Source organism: Chiroxiphia lanceolata, chromosome 12, assembly GCF_009829145.1.
Source record: "Chiroxiphia lanceolata isolate bChiLan1 chromosome 12, bChiLan1.pri, whole genome shotgun sequence".
Classification (NCBI taxonomy): Eukaryota; Metazoa; Chordata; class Aves; order Passeriformes; family Pipridae; genus Chiroxiphia; species Chiroxiphia lanceolata.
In genome coordinates this window covers 12,218,155-12,240,761 of record NC_045648.1, presented here as the reverse complement: position 1 = coordinate 12,240,761, position 22,607 = coordinate 12,218,155, and the positions used below count along the sequence as shown (strand labels likewise).

General features: G+C 39.5%; 1 protein-coding gene across 2 annotated transcripts in view; it reads right to left on the bottom strand.

Annotated features, from left to right (window-relative positions):
* The window catches only part of SCG3 (secretogranin III), a 28,671-nt gene extending 7,387 nt beyond the window's left edge, over window positions 1-21,284 (bottom strand). Inside the window, exons 1-11 of one of the 2 annotated variants that reach the window (XM_032700233.1) lie at window positions 21,052-21,284; window positions 20,304-20,356; window positions 19,709-19,754; window positions 19,399-19,614; window positions 18,204-18,346; window positions 16,865-17,026; window positions 16,366-16,543; window positions 14,423-14,539; window positions 2,903-2,986; window positions 2,186-2,314; window positions 74-154 (exon numbers count right to left, since the gene is read on the bottom strand). In XM_032700233.1, the coding sequence (XP_032556124.1) occupies window positions 74-154; window positions 2,186-2,314; window positions 2,903-2,986; window positions 14,423-14,539; window positions 16,366-16,543; window positions 16,865-17,026; window positions 18,204-18,346; window positions 19,399-19,614; window positions 19,709-19,754; window positions 20,304-20,356; window positions 21,052-21,136 (1,294 nt within the window). In that variant the 5' untranslated portion in view covers window positions 21,137-21,284. The remainder of the gene's footprint in view (window positions 1-73; window positions 155-2,185; window positions 2,315-2,902; window positions 2,987-14,422; window positions 14,540-16,365; window positions 16,544-16,864; window positions 17,027-18,203; window positions 18,347-19,398; window positions 19,615-19,708; window positions 19,755-20,303; window positions 20,357-21,051) is intronic. The other variant, XM_032700234.1, reaches the window with a different exon arrangement.
* Window positions 21,285-22,607: the final 1,323 nt, after the last annotated feature.

Here is a 22,607-nt window from a genome sequence, read left to right as displayed (position 1 = left end):
CATCACAATATAAATGACGTGCTTTGTAATGTATATGGTGCCCACCCCAATGTCAAGGCCTTTCACTGCATACCTTCCTTGTTACCTTGTTTATTGTGTTTTTTCAGCCATTCTATGTTCTTCCTGATTGCTTCCAAATATGCCTCAGATTTCCCTGGAGAAAAGGATGAGAGAGAATTCAGGCACTTACATCAATGATTGATGCATCTTGCTTAACTGGGTGAAGGTGGTCACAGCAAAGGCAGATTAAAACTATTCTTAGTTTCTGTTTAAAAGCTGAGTCCTGTCAAACTTAGTCAGGCAAAATTCCCACAGACAGCTAGAAGGTTTGGTCTGTGCAAGATTAGTCATACACAAATTTAGGATTGTGGCTTTTTTTGATCTTTATACATAGCTTTTGGTGGTATCCACACAAACTGCCTGTGTGGATTAAAGGCAGCCTGTAGCTTTTTGATCATCATTATTGTTCGGCAAAGATGAAGCTGTTGAGATAGCAAAGGAATTAATTAAAACTGAGAGCTTTGAGTATCAAAACTCTTCCATACAGTAGTGCTAACAGCACATGGCAAACAAATTTCAAAATTTTGAAAGACAAGTGGAAATGCAGCTACTACATTTACTGAGAAAAGGAATGTATTAACATTACCATGATAACTCCTTGTTATAGCTGAAATTTTAAAGTGATGGCTATTTTTGGACCAGAAAGCACACAGGACAGAATTAGTTCAAGGATTACCTAATAAGGCCCCTAAGGAAATATTCCAGCTAATGGATTTTGAATTCTTAACTTGACTGGAGCTTTATTGATGTAATGTTCTTACATTTATCAGGAATAAAAACCTAGTGTGATTAGCATGTGGAAGATTACTATAGTGCCAACTATGCATGTCTGCTTCTATTACTAAATGGATACAGTATTAGATACATCACACTTTTTGAGCTGGGAGTGCAGTAACTTTATAGTAAGTTACTCTGTGAAAGAGCAAAGGGCATTGCACATGATACAAAGAACTAAATACTTATCCAATTAACATTTCTAAAAAGCTATTGGGCTGAAGGTAAAGGAAAATAACCTGAACCAAACTGGAAAGACAAATCTTCACAGACAAGCAAAATGTGTTATTTATCACTTCCCACAGGTATTGAGACAACTTTTTTTTCCTGTGAAATCAGACAACCATCTTGAGAAATTTTCCTCTTCTGTGCTCAAAAAAAATGACCTGCTGGAAAAAATGCCACCTTCCATCTGTGAGTGGCTGCACTGCCCACAGGACTGACCCAGGTGCCAATGCTCTGCAGCCTTCATTTCTGCCATTCATGGCTGAGCAGGCTGCAGTGGACACACAGGATTCCGAAAAGTATGAGCATTAAACAGCATTGGTGCAAAATAGATTATAAGCAATTTTGTTTAGCCAACTGACTACAAAACCTAGTTGCTTCTGCTGGATCCTTAGCAATAAGAACTCACTGAAAGGTTTCTGCACTGACAAACATTCTCCTTCAAAAGTTCAGCACAATAAGGAGGCACAATGTCCTCTGCAGATTTGTTTTGAGATATAGTGGCTGATTTGCACCCAAGTGACTTTAGCACAGTCTAATTTAGCACTTGGCATTATGTGTCTTGCTGAGACAACTGGCATAATAACAGTACTACTGTGCTATGTTTGCTTAGGGAGACACTAACTTACTGTAACAGGTATCAAAGTTATGTAAAACAGGTTAATTGCTGATAACCCTTAACCTCTGGCAGTGAGCAATGCAAATTCTGTCACTGCAGAACTTTCCAGTACCTTCCAGTACCAGCTTGTTCTAACACAAACTATAGAAATCATTGGGCCCACTCAGATTATTGAAAATTCTGATCATCTGATTTCACTGAAAAGCACAGATGCAAAGAAGTAAAAATCTCTCTGCACTACTGTGTCAATTTGTATTTCAAATTGTTCTCACAAAGGACTATGAATTTTGTGAAAGATTATGGTCTTGCTCTGCAAGGGATATAGTGTCATATGTTTAAAACTGGGCAAATAAGTACACTTCTGAATCAAGCTGTTGTGTGCTGACTCCCAGTGACTATAAGCCAAAGATATTTATGCTAACACAAAGGAAAAACAACACCAAAGATAGGAAAAGAGTCCAATCACTTGGAGCAGACACAGTAGGAAAAGCAATGGCTATTTTGTACCTCCGGACTCTTCACTGTTTCCTGCTGCATTTTGTCCTTCATTTTTTGTAGAATCCTTTGAAACTTCGTATTCCTTTTCCATTTTAGCTGCTTCTTCCTTTGTACTGTCTGCTTCTTCACTACTCTTGTCTAAAGAAATAGCAAGAGCAAACAATTTTGTATCAAATGTACCAAAAGCATTTCTCAATCACACCAACAATCTTTGGCAAGTAAAACATTTTGACTGATGATTGAGGAAGAGCTTCATTGGAGTCTGTCTCAAAGTGGTTTCTGAAGGTCATCTCTGCTCCAGACCTCGGGAAACTGGAATGTTTGTTTCTGCTCTTACAAACAGTAGCTGAACACAGGTGACTATGATGCAATGATACATAGTTCATAAAGGCACATTTCTTTGTGCAGAGAAAGATTATATGAAATTTACATTCACTAGATCCAAAGTTGACAAATAACGTTTTTTCATTCTTATGAAAAGCTTTTGTATATGTGTAATGTACAGACTCCACTGAAGAAAAAGACAGTGAGTATACTTCTCAAAGTCTGGACAATTAAGTGAAAATTTCTCTCTTGTTGTGTGTTTAGACAACCAACCTTGGCTATAGGTCCTTGAGGGATTGTAGTTTTAACCAGTAGTCTGGATGCTACAGCAATTAGCATACTTTCAACTGAATAGATTAAAAAAATGTGTTATTCCAGGAGAGAAAATTGTAGAATAGGTACCTGCTGTTAGTTTTGTTCTGGTTTTAGTGGAAGGGTTCTCAAGCTTCTTCTTTGTCTGCTCAGCTATCATTGTATCTAAGTTTTCTAGAAAGCAAGGCAAAACAAAACCAAACCCCAGTTATTCTTCAGTGGATAAGATGCAGATTCTATACTATATTCTCCCCAGCACCAGTCTGAGTGGTAAGAAACCTAAAAGAACAGCCTTCACCCTTGCCTCTGAAAGATTAATACAGAGCCAATAGTAAATGAACAAACAAATAGCTATATGGAATATTGATCAACCTTATTTAAAAAAAATAATAACTGAATCATGACAATAGGTGCACCAAATACAGCAATATACATAAAGACAGTAAAAGTGTGCATATATATTCTGTATTCCAGTCACGTAAGTCACCAACTACAGATAACTATCTGTAGCAATTTATTCTGATGAAAGCAATGAAAGGCTTTAATTAACTTCACAAAGAATACAAGACTATGAAATATGTGCTTCATCCTGCTGGAAAAACTCTATCCCAAACTGCTTATATGTCTGGATTTTATGTGGTTTCATTGGAAAAGAAGTCTAATAAAATGTTTAAAATCATACTTAGATGAAATAAATATGTAAATTGAAGCAATTAAAACAAATATTTTCCAAAGTTGCTGAAGTCAAGCATTTACCTGAAAACCCACCTGACAGTTGTAGCCATGTATACAGCTCTAGAAGACTAGAAAATGTATTTCTATGAAAATTTCAGGGCTGAACTCATCTAATTTGAAAGTAAAAGCATCTCTTCATAAAGATGGATGTTTCAGACATCAATATTGTATGCTTATGTGGGAAAAAAGTCCTTTTGATACCACAGTAGATATTCAAAATACAGATCATCATAGTATCTGCCATTTTTCCTCAGTCATATTATGGACATGGTGTAGAATTTTCCTTCCCTTTATCAGCTTTTTAAAGCTTCAGTTAAACATGGATTCAAAATTTGATGCATATCAGCTACTTGGTGGGTATTTTTGAGAGACTTGGTTTTGAAATATCAAAATTCCTTTTATATGAACAGCTAAAATATTCAGTGTGAGATGTGGGAACTGTGACAGAATAGACATAATAGGGCTAGTAAAGATTTTAGATAATATTCTCTGTGTAATGCCAACATTTTATCCATCAATTGGGAGGATCCTTTTTCCTCAGAAAGATACACAGCACTGATACCTAAAAACTAGTTTTTTAGCAAACATATTTCTCTTCATGGCAGATCAGCAGAAGGAATTGTGCCTGACATCTGATGAGAAATCACATAATCCTGTCTGCCTGAGTCCTCTATACTATGTTATTTACATAAAATTAAAATGAAAGCTGTATTTGCTGGCACCCTGCCTGAGTGCACCCTCTCAATTCTACATCACATGATGGTGTTTTTGTGACAACTCTTTTCATTTTGGTATGTATCCTTTTAATGTGATTCCTGACCCTTGCCATATGTCCTAAACAAAACAGGTCTGGGCTGTGTTACAAGCTGGATCAGACATAATGATGAAGAAAAAACCAAGCTAGAATTATAGTGGTGGTATTGATGCCTCACTAATCACTTGATCCAAAGCTTATGGAAAGGACCATAAACATTCCTTTCAGCTGAGCTTAAGATTCTATTTTTTTATCCTGAATCAGTACCATACTAGTATTTCAACAAGAATATCAGGATTTCTCTGTTGCAAGAGGCACAGTTTTCAGGACAAGATTATACAGTCAAGAACTTAAAAACCCTTTGTAAACTCAAGTGAATAGATTATTCTCCTTCACTAATTCATGCAAATGCAAAAATGTCACTGATTTTAGAGTTTAATCCGGCAAAATCTATTAAATTAGGCCTAATTTTAAGTCTAAATATAGCATTTTAAAAGAAATAGAAGTATTTAAAAGTTTAAAATGTCACACATATTAAGTGTGTTGACTCATAAGTGCCTTTCATGTTCTTTCTTTAAAGTGTCTGCATTTAGGCACTGCTGCAGTCAGTTTCTATTAGCAGAAAACAGAAAGACTTCACCACAAGATAGATTTATAACCTGCCTTGACAACTTTAGATTTCAATGTCTGCATACTGATATTTCCAAATTTTTTCTTATGTTGATAAATTGTTTAAAAGTTGTGCATGTATCCACATACAGCATGTGCTACTGAAGGCAACAGGATTTATACTTCTCCATTATTTAGTCATTTCTATAAATCACATCAGGAGTTCTACAGTTTCTCTGAGCCTTTTGATCTGGCTCACAATTTTATTTGAGTTCACTCTGACTCCTTTGTCAGTACAGTATTCCTTTCCAGCCACATGCAGACATGAAGTGTAATAAGGCAGCGTTGACCACTAATGATCTGAGCTTTGCCACTGAAGCCAGACTGAACATGATATCAACGGTGTTCCATTTTCAAAGCTTTCTTTTTTCAGTAAAGATATGGACAAATTGACATGACAGGCCTTTTAACAAGGACTACACTTTACAGGAGAAATGGCGAAGCTGCCTTGCTGGCTGGGTGGCACATCAACATGGATCTGAAGATTTATAAGCAGACATATTTCCTCTGTGACAAAGAGAGGTTAATTCTGTGGGCCTCTCCATGTTTGTGGGGATTGTTTGGTGTACCTACATAAATTTCCTAGAGAGGATATTACCACAGAGTCCCAGTTCTTCCTGAACAGGATTTATTGCCCTTTCCCCCCGCTTCAGAATTAATGCTTTAACAGCTGGTATTGTTTCAAAACATGTTTGTACTTGTCATGTGTGGCTAGGCCAGGGCTGAACAATGTTTGCTCTGAGATACACTGATGGAGTGAGTCATCTCCTCAACTAAGATGTGCCTGGCCAGCAGCTTAGCAACTGCATGTCATGTTCGGAGGTCTAACAAGAATTGATTACTTCTCCGGTGTTGTTTCCCTGGCAATGTCATTTGTACAGGGGAAGAGTTTAGAAAGGTACTGACCTTTCCACAGATATGGCCACCTATTCGAAATGGCACTAATTAAAACAACAGAACAATAACCACTGAGCTAATGGAAGTGACCTACGTTTGTAAATAGGTCACTACTCTGGCGGCCGCTTTCCCAGAGCAGGATAATCTCATCACTGGAACCAGACACCCGGAGTCAGGAGATCTGGTTTCTGCCTTGCCTCACTTTCTAACTTGCTCTTTGATCTGGGATGACTCACTAAAGCACTCATGCTGCAGGAGGGCTCCTATTTTGAGTAGGCATTCTAGGCCCAGTTTCTACACACTGATAGATCCTCTTAATTGCATCTGAAAATGCAAATTCGCAGCACTTTTGAAACTCTGAAGTCCTTCAAGATGGATATCCAAAAATCTGAACTGCATAAAAGCAGAATGTTTATCTCTGGAAGAATGCACTGTGGCAATACCCTCTAAATCCATGGGAAAAGATACTACATGAAAAAAATATTACAATTTAAATTACTTTGTTCTTATTAGAGGGGCAGAAACTAACATAACCATTTGAGTATTTAATGGAATTGGTAATGGAAGCCTGAAATGGACTCTTCTCTGTTGATACATTCATGGTGTTTTCCAGACTCTTGTAAATTTTCCTGCAAAGGTTTTTTTTCTTCTGCATAATTGTCTTGTACCCGGGAGGCAGTTTCACATTCTATCCTCATCAAATTGACTGAAGCTGAGATTTTATGTCATTCAACTTCCACAGAAAGGCCTGCTTTGCTGTTCTGTTTCCATACAGCATAAAAAGACTGTTTATTAAAGCAGAAAAGGGATCATCAAGGTACCTGAGATCAATCTTAATGATAGCGAAAAAATTAGTTTACTTAATGAGTTCATACACTACAACTGCTTCAGCTGCAAAGCTTTGTGCTGATGACTGCTTGTGTGAGATGCACATATTGCAGGCATTAAAAAATCAGTTCTCCCAGGGCTCTTCTGTCTCCTGCAGTAGATGATCCTGAAGAGTTTGCAAGGCCTTTTTCCATCTGCGAAAAATGTCAGGACAACACAGCATTTGCTTGTGACTATTCTGTGGGAAGAGCATAACTGATTAGTTCTTTGGACAAATCTGCCTTTTACCTTACATGATAGCAGGTCCAAGAACTGTCAATATCCGCTGGATTTTCAACAGTGTAGCCAAAAGCAGAGTTAGACTTTTAGTCAGCTCGTATACATATCATGCATATGTCACATAAACTGCTAAACTGTGCTGAACAGGAGAAATCCCTCCTTTGTGGAAATAGAGATGGGTCTGAGCCTTGCAAACCTCCTGCTCCTCTCTAACTCACTGGCTTACATGTCAAGATATGGCATTTCCTTTCTGAATCTTCCTGTTTGACTGATTTGTTGAGATGGTGTGTCTGAAATCTAATGCTGCCGTGAGGAATGACATGTCAGGTGACAAACTCCAGGTCATGGTATTACTTGTAAATGGATTACAGGCAAGATGGTCAGAGTGACTTGGAATTAAAACAGCAGCAGTATCACTTAGCAATCAGGTTAAAAGCAACTCCAAAAGCAAAACATAATTAAATAGATGTGTTTTGAGGTAAAGAAAGCTCTGACCAAGTCTCCTTTATTATCCTTATTAAATTCCCTACCTCCTGGACTATTTCTCAGAGTTATCCTTTCAATATTCTACAGGTGTTTCCTTTGCATTATTCCAGGTCTGCTAGAGCTGTGTGGTGCAGTTCTTTCCTAATCCTTTCCCATCCTGAAGCTGCTACACGGCCTGTGCACACATTTTACATGTTTTGCTAGCGTGCCCTTTATAACATGATGGTTTGGGACTGAAGCAGCACAGAGCTGCCTCTCCTGCAGGAGTGGGATGTAGCTCAGTTTTGAAAGTTCAGTGACACCCTCTTTACCCTGCACCCACATAATCATCTCAAATCAGAACTTATGGGCTCCGTGCTCAGCTGTCAACAGAGACATACTGAATTCAGAAAGTAGGGGATTTTATGCAGCTATTAAATACAGTGCAAAAATATAAAAGCATTGCCCTCCTTTAGAAACATAAATCACCTGGTAGGATGCAAAAGCTAGATTTTCAGGAACTAAGGAATGCACCTGTCAAAACAGACACTATGAGAAGATGGAGATTTCTTACTAAGTATCCAGTTTGGAAAGCGTAAAGGAGGCAGTGAAGGGAAATGGAAAAAGAGGCAATTTGTTCGCAAGAAATAGCTGCAGATTTAAAGGTAGACAGTGATAAGCAAAGGAATGAACTGTAAAATATTTTTTTTGGTTCTTGATTTGATAGTCATGTAATGTGGTGGGAAAAACAATTAGTGATACTAAACCTACTGGATCTCTCCCAAATCATATCTGAGAAGATTTAGAGCCTATGGATACTGATAAAACTATGCTCTCACACATACTGTCACCCTCAGGTGATGCCCAATTTATTGCAGTGTGTAGTGTCCTGTCTTAGGACTTGTGAGATCAGCTGCCATAGCTACCCATTTGTTTTTCTATGCAGTGAGAGTCTGAATGGGGGAAAATAGGAAATAAGATCTAAGTAGGGGGGGAAAAAACCCACATTCACACGTTTGTGCAAATGCAAAAGTAGCATGGGACAGACATGGATGAGGCTACTAAAGAAAAGCTCAAGCTGCAGTGGGGTGTGCAGCCAACATAACTCCTAGATTAGAGTCTTGCCTATCTTTGCACACTCTCTGTCCCCATATCCTTTTATCTTACCCCCATGCAAATTCATCTTGAGTTTAACTATTCACATATACTTTCTATTATCACTGCTGCTCCTCAGTATTCAGTTCACTCTCATCATCTGAGGTGCCCCTGATTTGTGCTTTTCAGATATAGTACAGTATACTGGCATCTGTGTGACCTTAGTTCATCAGATACAAAATAAATAGCAGAGAAAAGAGAGCTGCCTGAAATTAAATAACTCCCACTGGCAGCTGTATGCATCAGTCATATGATAAAGTAATACTGGGCAAGGAAAATCACCAAAGGGAAATTCAGATAGGGAAAATTTTGTTAAATATTTTAATGCTTATGGAGAAAACCTACAGTAGCAAGAAAGAGCCCTCTGAAAAAAAAATAATTTTAAGAAAGAAAAATAAGGTGTCATGCATGAAAGGTTCCCTGTATGAAGTACTGTCAGTGCCCTTCATCACTCAGGTCAAAATGAAGGGGAGAATAAAAAGTCCACATGACACTGTTCATATGCCACTTGTAGCCTCTGGCACTGCTTTAGCCTCACCTTCCCTCAGCCCTTTGAAATCCCAGTCTGTATCAGGGAGCAGCAGCTTATGGTTACAGTGAGGAGGGGAAAGATGATGCCAGTCTGGGCTGTGATCTGCTCTTTGCCTCACACTCCTGGCTCTGTGCCTGTTCTTGGCTGACTAAACAAACAGCAGGATCAGACCCTTGGCCTGCAGCATCTGTGCTGATGAGAACTTCAGGCATTATCACACTATTCAAATGAGTTCTCCTCTCCCAAGAAAAGGCCAGATTGTGTCTACTATGCACTGACCTGTAATGAGGAAATTGCAGAGCTTTGCCTTCACCACAAGTGGAGCTGTGGAAGACACCACAGCATGAACAGAAGAGGAAGAACAGCTATTTCATGTTCCTTAGCATGGAGAGACAGGGACATATTAAAAATTCACATAGGAGACTTTCTGCCTCTTCTGTTTCACCTGACTTTTTTCATGCAGCCTCAGTCTGCATATTATAACAAAACAATATCCCAACAGTTATTTAGAAAAGGACCAAAGTGATGAGTGTTCATATACCTCGGCCAGAGTTGACCAAGAACCCATCCATCTCCCTATTCCTTGTGTCCCCTGCAGTTTGCTCTTCTTCCCTGTTGTCCATGAAGAACAAATGATATGGGGGTGGAAAAGGTAAACAGAGACATCTGTTCATGCTCATTTCTAACCAACACAATCTCCTACTCAGTCACGGGGGACAGTGTGGATTCTGACAGTGAGTCAGAGCCAAAGGGAGGAGGTGTGAGAGGTGGCTTTGGTTTGGTCTATGGAGGAAGGCAGTTGTGACTCAAACACTGTGCACTGATCAGCTGGAGCCATTTCTCTGTTTCCTTCCCAAATTAAGGGGGATTTGCTCCCCAGCCAGTCTGCTGTGGGCTGTGTGTGGTACACTGTGGCTCCAGGAATCTAAATGCTTTACTGCAAGGAGGTGAAAAGTGTGATCCCCTTCAGAGAGAGCAAGGCTACAGAGTTCTTAAACTTAATTTTCTTCCCAGCCCTTTGTCCCTTTCTTTTCTCCAGTTGTGGAAGATACAGAAGCCCTGATTTAGAAACTGAAAACAAAATGACCAAACTCAATCATAAGATGTGATAAAATACACATTTTATGCAGTATCATGGCAAAGATTTCTATGGTATCTGTGAGATAAAGAAGTACTGATGGTAAAAGTTTGTGCTACATGTACTAGTCAATAAATGAGAGCTCCACACAAGATTACAATGTGCATGTAACTAATTTGCATTTCTAGGGTAATAGTTCATTGGATAACACAACTTTCATTTAGTTGAGTTGGCAGTGGGTAAATTTGCTACTAATCTATTCTTGCAAGCAGAGCACAGCATGAGAAAGTAATTAATGGACTGTGTAAAAAGAATTCATATACACACACTGGTGCCTCTTAAGAATTTTTCCATCATCTCTGAAAACTCTATTTTTGTTATGGTCCACAAGCCTCTAATGACAAGTATTTCCTAGAATGGCTCTAAAAATCTTATTAGTGGAAAAGATTTTCAAATGTATCTGAACAAACTGGCAGACAACATTTGTTCCTGTTTCTAAGCCGACAACAATATTATTAAAATAAATGCATTAAAAACCTATTGTTTACTTTACATAATTACTAAAAATAGAGCTTTTACCAGGATGGTAGTGGACTGATATGCTTTCATTTTAAAACTAGCTATATAGTCTGGCATACATAGGAAAAGTCACTTGTCACACAAAAAAATTCCTCTTCTTTGTGTGGTGTAGATGAAGCTTCTCCTTAATATTTATCTGGTCTATGATAGATGGCTCTGATAGACAAGCTATCAGAGTGAATCTCCACCATGGCATTACACAATAGACAGAAGGAAAATGAGGTAGGATATTATTCACAACTCAGACAGTACAAGTATCTGTGCAATGCATGGCTTATTCCACTCTGCTGAAACCAAAGTGAGTTTTGCTATTGGCTCAAACAGCACTTTTTCCTTTCAAGCACTCAGCACTGTGAAGGACACAGTCCTTTCAGTTCTGCATGGAGTATCAGCTAGTTATGCATCAGTATCAGCTATTTATGCAACATAAACGGTGTATGGATGCCACAAAATATTTTATGCTGAATCAGTCATAACTTATCTGAAAGCCTCTTGCTGCTTTCTGCTGGTCACTATGTGGAGTTATTCCAACTCTTCCATTCCACTCTGTCACTGCACCCTTGCCAACAGCCACATCATTTCAGTAACTGTCCCAAGTCCTTCCCAACACTCAGCCTGTTCAGTGATAACAGTCTGTGCCTCCAGCAGGCTGGGACAAGCAAGGGGAGTTCAGCTGTTTGGGCAGTATTTGCTGGATCCTGACAACAAACCCAAAGTTGGGTAAACTGATATCACAGTTGGATCTCATTCATAAGCCACCTGTGTAACTGTGATCCTGTGTCATGACTTATTACCTTATGCTTTCTGTGCCAATAATGCTTGTCCATTCTTTTAATTGCAAAAGTGATTTTAAAGCAGCTTTCAATCTTCAAAGGGCAGATGGGTTTTCTAGAAAGATTTCTGAAAGCCTTTAAGCAGGCTAGAAATATGAGACTTCCACTCCACAGCATGATTTGCTCCCTGTACATCAAGATACAGCATTCATAGCTAAGAAAGTAAAAGTGATGGAAGATAGTGGCATTTTGCCACAGCAGGGAAATTATCAAATTTGATGCATTTCAGCTGAACACACATTTTGTTAGAGTCCCTCTTTAATGCTTCCAGAGCTATACTTTCTGAAAACATACTGGGAAATGTAGGCATTATTTCTCCTTGTCTTTCATATATATGAATATGTTGGTTTTGGCTTCCAGTGTTCTGTTACAGATTTAGCATATGGAAAGCTTCTAAATATCTATTATGTAATATCGAATATGCGTATTAAAGAATGAACTTATTCCTTGTGTTCTCATGTGTGTGCATTGGCACTTTTCCTGCACCACACTGCAGCTAGATCCTTTGTAACTTTAAGCTAAACCTAATAACATCAGTCACTGCAGCAGGAAAATACTTTCCCCTGGAGTAAGATACAATGATGACATAATGCTGTGGTTTCCAAATCCCAAGCCAGCTGTTACTGGTATATGCATTCAAATTCACTGTCTCTGCACCCCTGTGAAAGGCAAAAAGGCTTGTGACTTGATTCAATAAATGATTTATTTTTAAGAATGTATAATTCACAGACATAGCTTATGCACGGCTTCAGACACAGAGAGGGAAAAATTAACTTAGGCAGTTTCCTACTTTAGTAAAATGGCAAGAGGATATAATCCACCTGCATTGACCCAGTAGGTATTTTCCATCAACTAGCATGGAATCTGCTCACTGATTTTGGACTGAGAGAACAACAAAAAGCTGCCAATTTTTAAAATTAATTCTTCTCTCTGAGACATATTCATACTAATTCCCTTATCTGCTATAAGTAAACACAGCTGGGCACCAATTCCCTGACCCAACCTGCACCAAGATACACAGTACATATCCAAGTATTACTTAGTGTATATAACTTTTAGTTGAATAAGAGTGGCAATGAAATTGCTGCCATTGCTCAAGGATAGTGCAAGAAGCTAACAAGCTCCTGTGGATGCTCTCCTTGAGTATTTGAGAACATCAGTTCAATAAATGAAGGTCAGCTTTAAAGTAATTTCTCAACAGCAAGTCTAAAAAAGAATACCACAGAAGCAACTTGAGACCTATGAGAAAGCTTTTTCCACTACAGTAAGTTCCTTTGATAGAGCAAAAAATCCATCTCTGCATAAATCACTCATTTGCAAGGCAGAGTCTGGATACATCAGTTGATAGTCTTACTTTAAATCCAGACTAAATCAGACCTCTGAAACTCTTAACCTAATCCCTGCCTTCTGTACTGTGTCATCATGGCAATTTGTTTCCAGGGTTACAGTATTTATTTACGCAAAGTAAAGCCAATGTGAACAACTGCTCTGAATTTTAGTAGGAAAAATGCATCCCCAGTGTAATTCCATTATCTGAGTGGCCTTGTGTCAGGGATGAATGTGGCCTATTAAGTTTTGGCACAACACTATCAGTGAGGGCAATATCTGCTCAAGTCATACTATCCTCATTTGTAGAATGACACTGAAAAAACTGTGCTTAAAATCCACCATTTCTTTATGTGCATCTTTCTTTAAATGCACAGGAAGACAGAGAAATAAAGAGCTGAACTGTAGCATAACTTGTCCAAATATTCTAAAATTCAGGGATTTCTCATGGAAAATAAAAGGATAGTCCTGGTCAGAGATATAATGAATTCTTTGGAGAGGAAGTGCAATCATGTACTGAATGTGAGTCATGATGCACTGGATCTTTTGTAGCCAAGTAAGTGATAATCAATCTGTACAGTTACAGTTGCATCCATCAATCATGTATCTGCAATGGCTCAGATCAGAGAAGCCTGGAGAAGCCATGAAAGATCATTGCCAGTTCTATCTCTGTGACAGGTTGATTTATGAAGCTGAGAAATCACCCTGATGTAAACAAAAACTTTTCAGACTAAGCCAGACCAGGAACACTTCAGAGAAATGAAAGGACTGTGCAGAGTTTGTGCAGATGAGCCCTTCTTCTGTAGGTCTGCTTGTTTACATGGAAAGGCTACCAACAGTAAATGGAAGAGAGTTTGTCAAAGCCAGGAAAGGTGTGTGAGACACAAACCAAACCAAACCAAACCAAGAACAAAACCAGGCTGTTCCAAATTCTCTCTTCAGGAAATTACAACGATTTTACAATACCTACATAGCCACAGACTCTAAAATGGATCCAGGAAAGAGTGTTTCAAAATCTACTCCTGTGCCAAAATATAACACTTTTCATAGATGGAAGGAGTTTTACTTGGTAGGCAACCATAGCATTAGGTCCCATCTATTCTGGCTACTTATATATGGCAGGTTAAAGGAGCTGAAGTGCTGGACTGTCTTTGGAAAATGCAGGTGCCTGATTCACCTCAAAAGAACACAGAAAACCCTGATCTCACCCTGACATAAAGTCATTGAAATCAACTGTGCTTTACATGTGTGAAAATGTAATAATCCTCTAAATACATACCTCATAAATTACCTTCCCTTCATTAGATGGAAGTATTAAAGCAGTATGGAATTAAACACACCATAGTGAATAATCAATCACTGTTTTAAAGTACAGCTTTAAAACATTTAGAATGAACAAAGCTGAAGTAGGTTTTATAAAAGCAAGGAAGATGAGAAGATAGTTATCATTGTTGTTAGAGTAAGAAAATAGCATTCTCACCCAGATAGGAAACTCCTTCTTCTGGTGTGATTGTTCCATATTTAACCATCATCTTCACAAAATCAATCAGGGTTTTCATGATAGTTATCAAGGTCTCTTTCTCTTTTGTCTCTGTCTCTGTTTGAGGGGATGAAGCAAAATTAGTCAGAGACTTCAGGCAACTTGGGAAAACTCAGTTCTGCAAACTGTGCAAACTTCCTGCATAAAGAATAACCTACTCACTGAAAGAAAAAATGCTGTGCTGGATTAGCAAAGAGAACTTACATATAAACTGCTCCTGCAAAGCACAGCTGAATAGACTTTAAAGCTTCAGGCTTTAGTTCTTCTTTACAGCTTTGTGTCTTGAAGGGCTGTGTCATTCCATTTTACAGCTAAGAACACTAAACACACTGAGATGAAGTGACCTGACAGTCCAAATTGCTGATCAGAGGGTAGAATTTTCTACAGTTTCTTTCATCTTTCTTTTATTTGTTTGTGAACTATTTTGTAGAGCAGTCTGGCTCTGTATGAGTTCAGAGATCCTTTCTCCTAAAAGATCCATGGGTTCAATGATAGAAACATAAAGCGTTTCAAATGAGATTGTTACCACGCACAAGTCCATGACTCGTACTGGGACAACGTAATATTACATGGTTGAGAGGATCATGACTTCAGGAAGTGATACAAACAATTATTTTCTATTATAAAAATCCATTCTTGCCCATGCTTACCTGCTTCTTAGCTTTGCTTTTACCACTGTGTTTACCTGAACAATACCTTTGTTTAGCTGAACAATGTTACTGCAATTTCTGCATTAGCAGCATGAAACTGCCCCATTACATAGTTGCAAAAGCTGTCCCCACTCCCCAGGTTATCACAGAAGGACCTAACAGAGCCAGGGGCACTGTCAGTCAGGGACAGCCAAAAACACACTCCCAGCCTTGGCAGAGGGCCAGCCACTCTGAGAGCTGCTGAACAGGCTTTTTATTGCTGCCTGCAATTTAACACACAGCTGTAGGATGCAAGTGAATCCTTCTCCTCCAGCTTGATACGACCCGACAGGTGAACAGCATAAAGCAGGAGGCAAGGCAGGGATGTGCAGCCAGTGGGACCTGGCTCGATTTGCTTGATAACCTGCTAAACCCAACATGCCTTTCTGCTTTGTGAGCAGAAAAAGGAGAAGAGCTAGCATGCAAAACCACTATGGGAAAATGAAAAGAACAGGAAGAATATGAAGTCTGTGGGTTGGACTTGAGCAAAATATGCCCTCGGGTTTTTCATTTTAGCTCTCCACTCAGGTGTTTATGGGGACAGTTTGAGGCTCCTGCAGGACAGAGAATCTACAGAATAAACACACATACACACAAAAATAAATGTGTGTGTGTGTGTGTGTGGCTGCAGAGAGTGGGTGCTGACCAAGGGGCTGTGGCAAGGTGCCACAGTCCTGCCTGCAATGACTGGAAGGCAGTGATGTCCAGCACCGGAATAGGGAGAGACGTGCAGAGCTTTCACTGCAATAAACAGCAAACCTGTGGTTTGTGAAAAGGCTGGAAGGCTCAGACTCATTTACTGGTACCATCACTGCAAGGATTCTGCTGTGGCTTACTTGTGCCTCTGTTGGCTTGGAAGACTCAGATGTTACTGGAATGATCTCTGGAGAAAACAGTTTGCCAGTTTTTCACCATTTTCACAGGAATGAAAAGAATTCAGGACTCCTGAATCACACAGCACAAGATGGGAAGGGCTGCCTAGGTCACACTCTTTGCAGTTCTGAGTGCTGTTCCTCCCAATGTTTTGCCATCAAAATTACTAATCAAATTAGTTTCTGCTATACATCTTAGAGAACATTTTCAAAGCACGTGGTCTTGCAACTAGGGAAGTTGTGGGGAAGGGAAAAGAGAAAACACAGACAATCTTAATTTTCTTTTTTCCTAAATAATTCTGTAAATACATGACGAGCTCACCTGAGTTAAGACTTTTTAATAGTGCGTAAAAATTTGGAAAGTATTGGAGGTCTTCAAAATTATCTTCAGAAGGCAGCTCATTTCTTCTTTCCAAGATATTAGATGATGACCATGTGTTATCCAGTGTATCATCAATCTCTCCATTAATGATACTATCCTGATAAGATTTGCTTGGTGTCTCCACAAAAGATATAAAAAAAGATATCTATAAGCACATTGCTTTTGGTGAGAGAGTTACTGGAGCAAGAAATTGCATCATAACCTCATGGCAACATATTCCTAATTGCAAGGTGAAGACTATACTATTTTCTCAAAGTTATTTCAATTTGATGTCTGGCTTAAGCCCCAAAGTAACTCATGGTTCATTTTGTGTCTAACAGAATTTCTTTAAGAACACCTTTAGTTTCCAGATTGAACTAATTATTCCCTAAAGAAAGCAGTGTATTGGTTTACTAGTACCATTTGGCAAGGAAGACAAAATCATTAGCTAAGAAATTACCATTCTTTCCTGTTGCTTTTCCTTTGGATCACTGTCTGCTCTGCTTGCAGTGTAATCAAAGTCTTCAGACTCCTTCTCACGTTCCTTTGCTTCATTTGCAATTAGCTGTTGTAAAACCTCTGCCACTTCATCCTCCAGGGTATAGGCCTGACTCTCCGTGATCTGTTGAAATATTTGTGCAGAGTACTCATAGAATACTGTGCTTCTCCTAGATGAAACATCAATATGAAACCCGAGCTTTGCAAATAGATTGCTCTAAATATGTTTGCTTCACAAAAAGCACAACCAAATTAGGCATGGTATCTTCACCAATGTGTGTGTATACATGTATATATATATATAGACATATATACATGTCTATATTTATATAAACACACCCACACATGCATATATACACACATAGAAACACACACCAAATACGTTGTGTGTACATAAAACCCACCCATCCACAGATACAGCCTTCAACAGGAAAACAAATCTGTTTAGGGCTTAACACAATGGAGTGCAGCTTGAAAGATTGAACTGCAAGTGTGTCATACCTCCCTACATGTGTGTACATGTTTGTGTTTATAAAGTATGTTCTGCCACACACCTATGTACAGTTCTGCAACACATCTACATACAGTGATATAGCAAGGGAAAAAAGCAAATAGCTTTCTATGGCATCATCAAAATGTTTTGTCTTTGCTTTGTAACACCTGTCACTTGAAAAAGAACACTACCATGCATCTGTCCCATAGCTCCCTCTGTAATCAGTGGGGTGCAGCATGCAATAGCTAACTGCAAAATCTAGTGCAGAAAACATCAGGTTTTTAAGATACAAGAATCCCATATGGCCATGGCTAAAGCCATTGAGACATCCAGAGGTCAGAGACAAATCCAGTCTTGCTACAAATCAGTAACATAATATATCCTCAACAAACCAGCAACATTATATGTTTGCTGATGACACTAATTAGTAGGTGGATAGGAATGAGCTCAGACCTTTCCCCCTTAAACATAGAAATTAATAATACAAAAGAATTCAGTGAAAATCAGAAAAGAAGTTAAAGTAAAAATGAGGGCAGACATGGGAGGAGTACAATCAGTGAATGTTTTCTCAGCATCTGAAACATTCTGCAGTTTGGCCTATTTTGTTGCAAAGCCATCACAGGAACAACAATGTTATTGCAGAACTAAACCAGTGTGCCCAAATGAATACAGAAATTTTCCTAGAGCCTGAATCCCATTCATTTTCACTCAAGTCATTATTACACACAGTGTTTGTCCAAATTGTTTTTTATAAAAGCATTAAACCAACCCACAAAACTGTTAAATGAAGTATTAACAAGATACTTACTAGCCCCAGATTTAGAAGTTTTGAAACAATCTTGTCAAACACTCCTCTGTCATTTTCCTCATAAATTCTTGCAGCAATTTTTTGAACAATGTCTTCAGCAGTCAAAGGAGTGCCATCTAATTGATGGAGGCCATCTGGATCATCTGAAAGGATTATAGTTTAACTGTGTGCTGACTGCCCTAACTCATTCGGATTAAACATCTTGTAAAAATATCTGCCCACATCTTCTTCTCTTCAGAACAAAGCTGCACTTTTTAGACACACTAGGACTATACTTTGATACACACTTTGCAAGCCACTACATCAGTCACAGTGAAAAGTTCTTTGTGTCCATTTTCCACATCTGAAAAATATCTTTCTGACTGACTCTGTCAAAAGAGCTGAGATGAATATTAGGAGCATACTCTCCTGTTCATAGAAAAAATTGTAAGAATGAGAGAGCACTGCTCCCATATACACTTATATGTGCCTTCCTGGTATCTAATTTCATTTTATGGCCACTTAGATGAAATCAAATAATGACAAACTGTACATGATCTTCTTGTTTGAATTTCAGAAAATAAACTTTTAATTATGTAATCATGACTTATGGCAAATAATATCATAATGACAATGGGAGAGAGAACATGATGAGTAATGTTTTTGATCTGCGATCAGGATACTTTGATATAATTAAAAATATCCTGAGTTAAATGCTGCTTACAACTCTCAGAGGACTCACTTAAACTACAAATCAATTAAACACTCCTGTAGCAAAGGCAAGTATTTTTTTGCCTTTGGTAATTTCTTTTAGCTTTATGATGAGGAGAATTATCTAACACTGCACATAACATTTGAAATAAATATATGTGATTTAGCTGCATGTAAAGGTGCTTCTTCCTCTCAGACCAGAATAAATATATTTTCATTTAAAAATATGTCCCATTTTCCTTCCATCAAATCTAAATTACTAAAACACATAATACAAACTACACAGTTAGATTTTCCTCCAAGAAAGAAGACTGAAAATCAACAGCAATTCTTTTGTACTGCGTTTCAAAACCTAATTGTAATACAACAAGCTTCCACAACTGGAAATAACTGAAACTGCACTCCAGTAACACACAGAGCTCATGTTTGGTACAACATTCATGACAGCAGTCACTTTGCAAGAGAAGTCTAACCTAGAAGTCACTGAAAGATGATTATAGAATACCTTGGAATTTATAATCCAGCCCACTTTTAGTGGAGTCATAGTCATCCACTAGCCTGCGGTTCTTGGTGGAGTCTGCATCATCAACGGCCAGTTGCTGTTCGTACAAAGAGCTTCTAATTGACTCCCTCTCCTTTTCATTCCTCTCTCTTTCTGCTACTGATTTTAGCAGGTTCAGGTCATCAACAAAGGAATAATTCCTGAACTCTGGCTTATTTTCTGGAAAATATATCAATGCACACATAACATAAAACCTTATACCTCTTTGAATACCATTACGAATATTGCTATAAAAACAGGAAAGATATTTTACCTGTGGGAGCTGTTTTCCTATTCCTGTCTGCCTCAGCTTCAGCAATCTAATACACAAAAATAAAACAAATAAAACAAGAACAGGCAGAAGAAATAAAATGTGTGATCTCCTAATTTATCAATACCAGCAGAAGCCTTAGTGTCTGGTTTTCACTCTTATTAAGAAGTTTGCCTGAATAAGCAGAACAGGATTAAGCACTTGGCACTTTCTCTCAGTACCCCCCATCTCTGATCAGAAACACACACTACAAGAAGCTGCAACAAACTTCCCATTTTAAGACAAATGCCAGTTACATTTTCCTTCTTCATTCCAAACTCATGCTATATTCCCACAGGATGTCAATACAAAGGGGTGGCACACCTGTGAGCTGTTGGAGCTAACAACCTGCTTTTGGAATGCTGGACAGTGAAACTCCATATCCCAGTTTTTAAAAATTAGTGAAACTATATTTTGTATTCAACACCATAAATAATCACTTTTCTGACATATCTACTTTTAACTCAGGGATATTCAGGGATTCAGTACTTGAAAGGCTCAAGATATTATGGGAATACCATAATAAAAAAAAATTGTAAATATTTTTTCTTTCACTCACCTGTTCCTCCAAAGGTCTTTCTACACTTAATTGTCTGTTGTGTATAGCTTTATCTAGAATAAACACACACACGTATATACTCAGTTATATGATACATGCAACTACAAAAGGCACATTTTTTCTTAATTTATAGTTTTCTCCCATAAAGAACAGTGTCTTAAATAGGATGCAACTGCTGGTTCTTGCAAAAAAAAAAAAAAATCAAAAAAATCAGTGCTCCTAGAAGAATGAGAACACAATTAAAAAGTCAAACATTTAAATAAACCATGATTGGGGCAGAGGGAGAAGTTCTGCACAAGATATAGAGATACAGACTCAGCAACCTCTTTCTGATGAGAAAACTCACAAATTGGGGAAAAATGCTGGAAGAGATCGACTAAAATAGCAATAATCGGATTGGCACAACCAAGAGATTAAAAATCTCTTCCATCCAGAATAGCGGGGGAGACAGGGAGCAAGAGAGACTCGTGCAGACGCCGCAGTAGAACGGATGAAAACACTGCTTGGAGAAGACTGAAAAAATACAGAGCTTTTCCCTCTACCAGCACCTATCCCTTCACTTTAATATCAGATTGCAACTTCAGTGATCGGCGTCGGGAATTTTGTCGCTTTAGGACCTCATCGCTTTTCGCCGAGTGGAAGGAAAGTTTTCTCTCCTCTCCCTCTACATCCCGCAGAACTTCCCGCACCCGCAGAACTTCCCGCACCCGCAGACCCGCGGAGAGGGCTCTGAGGGGCAGGCGCTTACCTTTGCCCGCGGGTCTGGGGAAGCCGTGAGCGCGGCTCGCCAGCAGCGACAGCACCTGCACCGCGACCGCCAGCCGGAGGAACATCGTGCGGGGATCGAGGCCCTCGGCGGGGCCCGCGGGAGCCGCTCGGGCCGGCGGGCGCTGTCCGGCCCGCGGTGCTGAAGCTCGGGGAAGGCGCTGCCCGGGGCTCGGCCCCGCGTCCCCGCGCCCGCAGAAATGGTCGAGCCCGGCCCCGCCGCCGGCCCCTGGCGCGGGGAGGAGACGGGGGCGGGCCGGGCGCGGAGCATGCGCGGCTGCCGCGGCCCTGAGCTCCGGGCCGGGGCCGGGCAGGGCGGACGAGGGGCTGTGGGGCACCCGAGGGGCTGTGGGGCACCCGGGGGGTGCGCGGAGAGGGGCGGGCAGGGCTCCGGGAACGGGCTCCGGCCACGGGCTGCGGCCACACCCGCCCGGCGCGACCACCCCCGGCAGCGCCATCAGCCCCCAGGGGCTGCGCTGCACCCGCGCTTGGAGTTGGAGGGGTGGAATTCGTCCCCTCAGGGGAGGCCTGAGAATCACTTCCATCTATTTCATCCCTTTCCAGCAAAGGCACCGTCATCAATCTTCATCATCATCTTCTTTTCACTACGAAGAGAGGACATCACAAGTTTAATCATAGCACGTCTCACTCTTTTAAAATTTAGGGTTAAAAAAAGGCAGTAGCGCAAATGACGATAAGCATCATTAAAAGACAATAATTCTCAACGTTTTCAGTATTAAAGTTCAGCCCTTGCAGGCACAGAACACCAGCAAATCCCTAGGGCTCGGGGGAAGACATTTTTGCCGTTTCACGGCAGAACAAAGGATCGCAGTGGTAGCTCTTCAGAACTACAGGGTCTGCTTCCAAAATAAATCACGGTGGTTTTTCTTCAGAAAAGACCTCATGGTTTTGTAGTCACAAATGCATACATGCAGTGGGCAGATGAAAACACTTTAATATTAGAAATCTCAGTGCTTGCTAACTGTCAAAAAAATGGCTAAACACTATTTGAAGAGATGGAAAGGATCAGAGCTTTCACAACTGAGAGCCAGGAACACAGTGGAACTGTTTAATCCCTTATCAATATATAATATTATTGTAGTATAAGCTGTGGAGAACACACAAAAAAAGTAGGAGAATGATAATTAACTGGACCACAAGCACTAAAAAGATTGCATTTTTTCCCCCTGTTAGCAACCACTATTTCACAGTCAAGCCTTTGCATGTAATTTAGATGAAATAGTGCTCTACCTTACATCAGACTCACTTCTATAAATTAGTCTTCCACAGATCCAGAGCAATGAAAATAACTCTCAGAAATGTGCTGATAACCCCAGAATCCTTACCTATCATCAGGCTTCTATTCTTGGAGCTGTACCAGAGTTAGGAATTACAGGGTATTTTGGATAAAAACATTTCAAGCATTGTGTTGTACATAAGAAAAAAATAGCTTGCTTGGTAACTTACAAGGAAAACTATTATACTAATCAAAACCTTCCCTCACCTTAGAAGCACAGAAGATGGGCAGCTTCTACAAGG